Consider the following 6,678-nt stretch of genomic DNA (forward strand, 5'->3'; position numbering starts at 1 on the left):
TTCCTCCAAGCCCGGAACAGGGCCTGGCATGAAGCAGGTGTTCCAGGAGTATTGGTTAAATAAATAAATTGAAGGGACTCCTGTGGCCTCAGAGCTCGCAGCACACACAGACCAGGCATTGTGCTGCACCCCACAGGCTATCTTGGTCCATCCTCTCTGCACACCTGTACACCCAGGATTATTGCTTTTCTCACTATTTAGATCTGAGTGGGGAGCTTTTTGGGTAAAGTTGTTAAGCATAACATTTGCAGAGAAAGTCCTAAGACCGTATAACTTGGTGAATTTTCATGAAGTGCTGCCATGACCCAGACTCCAGATCGAACACTGCAGAGCATTACCCAACTCTAAGCAACCCCCTCGCAGGGGCCACCCCCCCAAAAAAAACCAGCCATTGCCCCTGACCCCATGGACATGCTTGCCCGGGTGGAGCTCTTTGTCCACAGTAGCATGGGGGAGGTGCCCCTGAGGTCCGGCTTCTGCTTAGCTTCTGGCCGTGTGAGATGTCGGGCCGTCCTCACTCCGCAAGGGTGCCCACTGCACATCTACGTGCTCTCCGTCCGCTTAAGGCTGACAGGCGTGAGGGGTTCCCGCGAGGGTTGGGCCCTGGGCCTGGCTGCACACAGGCGTGCATCTCCATTGCTCAGGGAAAGTAGAAGTCATAGTGGGGGGGGGAGGGGAGGGACACTACTGGATGGTTTTGGTTCAAACCAAGTGGCTCAAAGTGCTTGAACCCTTTTCTACCCCCACCAGCTCTGCAACTCTGGCTGCTCCACACACACCGGTGAATGTCCGCCAGGGTACCCTTTGCATTCTGGTGGCTGTGTCCCAGTAACATACTGTATTCTCAACTTACACTCCCGTCATGACTGACAGGTGAGCCACCTTTACATGTTTATTATTGATCATTTGAATCATCTCTTTGTTAAGTATTTTTTTTTTTTTTTGAGACAGAGCCTCAAGCTGTCGCCCTGGGTAGAATGCTCTGGCATCACAGCTCACAGCAACCTACAACTCCTGGGCTAAAGCGATTCTCCTGCCTCCGCCTCCCAAGTAGCTGGGACTGCAGGAGCCAGCCACAACGCCCGGCTATTAGCCGTCATTGTTGTTTGGCAGGCCCAGGCTGGATTCGAACCTGCCAGCTCAGGTGTATATGGCTGGCGCCTTAGCTGCTTGAGCCACAGGTGCCGAGCCGTAGTGTTTCTGTTTAAACTCTTCACCCACTCTGTTTTTTTTTTTTTTTTATGGTGAAAAGTTATATATTTAGAATTGGCCAGCTGGACTTGGTTTAGATGATCCCAATTTTGTTGGCAACATCCAAAGCATCATAATCAGGAGCCAGTCGAACATATGCCTTCTTCTCACCATCAGGCCTGATCAGGGTGTTGACCTTGGCCACATCAATGTCATAAAGCTTCTTCACAGCCTGTTTGATCTGGTGCTTGTTAGCTTTGACATCCACAATGAACACAAGTGTGTTGTTGTCTTCTATCTTCTTCATGGCAGACTCCGTGGTCAGGGGGAACTTGATGATGGCATAGTGGTCAAGCTTGTTTCTCCTGGGGGCGCTCTTCCGAGGATATTTGGGCTGCCTCCGGAGTCTCAGAGTCTTTGGCCGCCGGAAGGTGGGTGATGTACGGATCTTCTTTTTTTTGTGGCTGTGGATGCCTTTTAGCACTGCCTTCTTGGCCTTCAATGCCTTTGCTTTGGCTTCCGCTTTGGGAGGGGCAGGAGCTTCCTTCTTCGCTTTCGGCACCATCTTGTGAAAAGCACCCACTCTGTTTTATCTGCCATTTTCTTACTGATTTGTAGCTGTCTGTAATGCAGTCCCCCCTCCCTGGCCTCTTGCTCTCCGGTGGCAGCTCTCCCTGGACCAAATGTCCTTAATTTTGTTACAGCCTGACTTACCAGTTTTGACCTTTATGTTTAGACTTCATATTTACTAGAGAAGAAATCTTTGTCCATCCCTTAAGTCGTGAAGACGGTGTTCTATTTTCTTCTGAAAGATACACCACTTTGCTTTCTGCCTTGAGATCCACGACAGATCCCACATGATCCAGCTGGGTGTGTGTCAAGTAGGGGTCAAGGTCTGCTTCCCTCTAAGGACACCCAACTGCTCCAAGACCACCCTCTGGGAAGCCCTCTCATGTCCCTGGGGTTGTGGCACTGTCCCTGTCAACCAGTGTCTGGACTATTTCCTGGCTGGGTCTCCATCTGCTCCTGAATCACACCTGGCCGTCTCCATGAGCCACACGGTAACAGGTGTGAGCTGCTCTGGCTCAGTCCTGCTCTGCTCACTGTCATGATCACTCTCAGTGCTCGGCGTGGCCGTGTCCATTTGCAGATCAGTCTGGCATTTTCCATGGGAAGGAAACCACTGGAATTTTCACTGGCAGTCCCTTTTCTTCTGGTGTTTATAAATGTCATTGCCATTCCTCCTGGATCTTACCTGTGGCACCGTACAGGTGGGACAGCCGAGGCTCAGGAAGGTAACCTAAAGGTCAGGATGCTCAAGTGCTAAAGAACTGGGAGTCGCATCTGGAGCTGGGGTCCCCAGAGCCCCAGTTCTTGCTTTCCCAGCAGGCCAATGTCAGCCTTCAGGGGTGACCTTGAGGCTTTCGGTGAGAAGGGTCTGTCACCCCTAGGGAGTCCCTCAGACAGTGCAAGGGGCCCCCCACTGAGCAGGGTGCTGCAGGCTGGGGCAGGTTCTCAGAGTGAGCGCTGGGCCCACGAGGCTGCTCAGTACCAGGCCACTCAGGGCAAGTCATGGACCGTCGGGGGGCAAGGAGGGGGGGAGGCTGGCCTCGGTGTCCTCTTGTAATCAGCCCATCTGTCTGACAGAGAGAGAGGGACAGTTCCTCTGGCACTTGTCTCGGCAAGCCTCTTCCCAGAGCTGAGCTCCGACCCCGCCAGCATTTGGGAGATGAAAACGGCTCGTCACCACGCTCACTCTCAGGCCCTGGCTGCTTCTCCACAGCAGTTACCTGGACTTCTGTGAACAATCGGTTAGTGTAAGGCCTTGGGATTATCTCATTACTGCGAGAAGGGCCCACTGCTTCAGAAAAACAACTCAAAAGGGAGGGGATCTGTGAAACAGAGAAATACAAAGCTCTGGTCAGCAAATCTTACCGGCCTGGGAACTTGAGACATAAGAGAATTACAAAACGCATTTTTGTTCATGGAGCTGGTTACACCACAAGAAAGATACGCAATGCCTCAAAACCCTTAAAGACCCAGAATTGAGTCTGCCTGAAACACCGCCAGTGTCCCACAGAGACGTTCAGAGCAGAGGGAATACAATCCCTGGTTGGGTGGCTGGGCTATCGGCGAAGACATCACAGAAGAGGCCGCAGAGCTGGAGGGGAACCAGGGCTGGCACGGGAGGAGCCCTGGGGCCCTGGGGGCTGGAGGGAGCATGGGGACGAGGGGCTGGGCCTGAGCTATGCTCAGTCCTCCCAGGGTGGGAGGACAAACTGGAGGGTGGAGAGGCTCAGGACGGGCTGTCCCACTGTCTAAGGCCCTAAGCCCCAGTTCCTCTAGGGCTGTGCTGGCTTTGGGATGCGTCACGAAATTTGGAGGGCAGGGAGGAGGTGGCTACTGGGTGGCTCCCGTGCTATGCTCCCCAACACCTGGGCTGAGTGCGAGGGCCCCAGCGGCTACAGGACACCTCATCACCACCAAAGCCAGAGGCAGTGAGAACTGAGCTGCCAGGGGCTGCTTTTGTCTTCATGGGGCCCAGACTGTTCACTGTCTCTGCAACCACCAAAGAACAACCAGCGGCAGCCTCAGAGGTCACTCAGCCCTGGAGCCAAGCACTTCACAGATACACATGTGTGTGGCAACACACATGGTCCTGCGGAGAAGCATATGAATGTACGTACCTGTATGGGTATGCATATTTTAGCTTATACAGGGAACTCATCCCTATGTACATGTATAAGATACACAGTCCTTTATGGAAACATATAAATATATATTTACATATATTTACTTATAAAGGAATATATAATAATATGTAATTCCTCATATAAATATATGAATTTGTAAGTATATATAAATTTTATATATTATTAAAATATTAAGCATATGTATTTATATGTGTGGATAGCATATATATATATTACACGTCTATAGAACCACTAGGAGATATAACTATATTTTCCCCCAACTAAACCCTGACAAGTAGTCACCATGTGAATAGGTATTTTTATAATTTTTTTTTTGTGTGTGTAGAGACAGGCTCTCATTTTGTCGCCCTCGGTAGAGTTCCATGGTGTCACAGCTCCCAGCAACCTCTAGCTCTTGGGCTCAGGCGAGTCTCTTGCCTCAGCCTCCCAAGTAGCTGGGACTACAGGCGCCCACCACAACGCCCGGCTATTTTGTTGTTGTTGTTGCAGGTTTGAACCCGCCACCTTCAGTATACGGGGCCAGCGCCCTACTCACTGAGCCACAGGCGCCACCCAAGGTTTTTCAAAAATTTTTTATATATAAAATAAAACATTACAGTAGATGGATGGTGAACCCTCTCTAATCAAGTAGTGATAGCATGAATTCAGACGCAAACAAAGTGAAAATTAGCTCTAATCCTCAGGTTATTTCCAATAAAATCTAAGTTTATACGTAATCACTATTATCAATATCCACGTTCAATAGATTTAGATTGCTTTGCTCAATGGATAACTAAATCCAGAAGAAAATGTAAATTTTTAGAACTTAAATTACAATCACATATTTTTTCTTTTTAATGCATTTCTGTTTATATAATTGTGGTTGTATTGGGGTGATTGATAAAACAATAAACCATAAAAAATGGACTCTTGGGTGGCGCCTGTGGCTCAAGGGGTAGGGTGCCGGTCCCATATGCCGGAGTGGTGGGTTCAAACCCAGCCCTGGCCAAAAACCAAAAAAAAAAAAAAAAAAAGGGAAAAAAAAATGGACTCTTTACAATTAAGCAAATGGAAACTAGATACAAAAATGATTTAATGTTTACCATCTTTGGATGGATAGAAATTTCCTGCACTGGAAGAAATATCAACATTTAAAAATAAAATTGTTGCAATATTTTTGTCGCCATTTGAACTTATGATGAGAAAATTTAGATGTCAAATTTAAGATGTATGAGAAGGCATACTTTTTCTCAAATCTCATTGGGGAGTGTATGGTACGCAAGAAAGTTTGGCAACCTCTTCCCTGGATCTCCAGGGTTCAGCTGAGCCTTTGGGGGAGACACCAGCCCCAGCTGCACCCATGCCTCAGCCCTTCATCCTCCCAGGGACCCCCTACTTCCTACAGGTTCTGCCAAGCACCCACAGGTACCCACACCGTGCTGTCTCTGAATCCTAGTCAGGACATATGGAGCTGGAAAGGGGAGTCAGCCTGTCCCCGTAGGCTCCCAAATGCCTCAAATCTGGTGCCAGGAGGCCCTGGGCTGAGCCCCAGGGAGAGTCATTTTCCAGGACCCGTGGTCTTGATAGAATTTTGTGTAGAGGGCCCAGGGGCTCTGAACACCCATCTTTCAGAGTCAGAGGAGCCCAGATCCTTCTCACTTTTGATCGTTTGCCAGTGAGGTGACCTTTTCTGAATAGCAGCAGAACATCACAGGGTTAGCTAAAAATGCGGATCTCACCCCAGCTGCCAGCCTTGGCTGGCTGCTCCACCAGTCTGGGCCTCAGCTTCCTCCTCTATAAAATGGGAATAGCGATTGTACCTACCTGGTGGGTCTGCTGGGAAGAAGCAGCAAGATCCTACCAGTCCCGCCCGAAGCCAAGGGTGACTGTCATTACCACGAGCCTAGGACCTCAGTGATTTGTTTCCTCTGTTCCAGTCAGAGTGTTTTTTCTCCTGTTTAATGGTTGATGGTTCAGTCATTTCCCTTCAGTGATGACCAATCCCAGAGCCAGGGGCCATAGCACTACCTTTCCCAGAGTCTTCAGGGGTGGAGGCAGGTGCCTGTTACACACATCCGCATGTTTGCTCACATGTGCACACATGTGTATTAAGTCTCCAGTAAAAGTTAACTGCCATCGCCATCATGTTTGTTTCTCCCCACTACACCACAGGAGCTTCTTGAGGGAAAGGAATCATGCCAAATTCACCATTATATCCCTATTTATGCAAGGCAAGATTTGGAAATAGGGTGGGGATTCTGGAAATGATGGGTAAATGGACAGATAGAAGGGTGGGTGAGTGACAGGGTAGATTGATGGATGGGTAGACCGGATGGGTTCCCGGAGCATCTGTGTCTTCACAGCTCCCAGAGATCTCGCATCCCCACTCGAGTCGCCTCCTCCATCGGTACCTGCATCCCTTTACCTTGGCTCTCCTGCTGCCTCCTATGGGAACCCCGGGATTACAGCAATCACCACATAATCCAGGAAGGTCTGGGCCCAAATCCTGAAAGACACACTCTCGAATCCGAAATGTTGAAATCGCCAATGATCAAAACCGAAAATAATTTTTAAAAATGATTACAATTTTTAAAAATGATTACATTAATTTACATTTTAAAGGGGGAGTCATTTGAGAAACATATAAAAACAGAACAGAACAGTTCGCAGGCAACTTTACACCATGTAATAGGCAAAAACAGCATGCATCTTTTCACAAGCATGAACACTCAGGTGTACTAATGTCAGTTGCACAGGTGTATGCGCTTAGTGGTTATGAGAAGACGAATTGTAC

General features: G+C 48.9%; 1 protein-coding gene and 1 long non-coding RNA gene across 2 annotated transcripts; both read right to left on the reverse strand.

Moving 5' to 3' along the window:
- Positions 1 to 624: 624 nt before the first annotated feature.
- Positions 625 to 6,436, reverse strand: LOC128569300 (uncharacterized). Its single transcript, XR_008375305.1, has 3 exons — positions 5,709 to 6,436; positions 1,775 to 3,083; positions 625 to 1,222 (listed from the first exon to the last, which is right to left on the reverse strand). It is a non-coding gene; the product is annotated as an uncharacterized LOC128569300 (long non-coding RNA).
- On the reverse strand, positions 1,222 to 1,766 carry LOC128569298 (60S ribosomal protein L23a-like). Its single transcript, XM_053567458.1, has one exon. It carries the CDS (start codon positions 1,754 to 1,756, stop codon positions 1,286 to 1,288), a length of 471 nt encoding a protein of 156 aa, XP_053423433.1. The 5' UTR covers positions 1,757 to 1,766; the 3' UTR covers positions 1,222 to 1,285.
- Positions 6,437 to 6,678: the final 242 nt, after the last annotated feature.

This window comes from Nycticebus coucang, chromosome 17 (assembly GCF_027406575.1).
Source record: "Nycticebus coucang isolate mNycCou1 chromosome 17, mNycCou1.pri, whole genome shotgun sequence".
Taxonomy (NCBI): Eukaryota; Metazoa; Chordata; class Mammalia; order Primates; family Lorisidae; genus Nycticebus; species Nycticebus coucang.

What these genes read in the sequence shown, in the direction of transcription:
- LOC128569298 (XM_053567458.1), bottom strand. Translation starts at nt 1,756, where the DNA reads ATGGTGCCGAAAGCGAAGAAGGAAGCTCCTGCCCCTCCCAAAGCGGAA.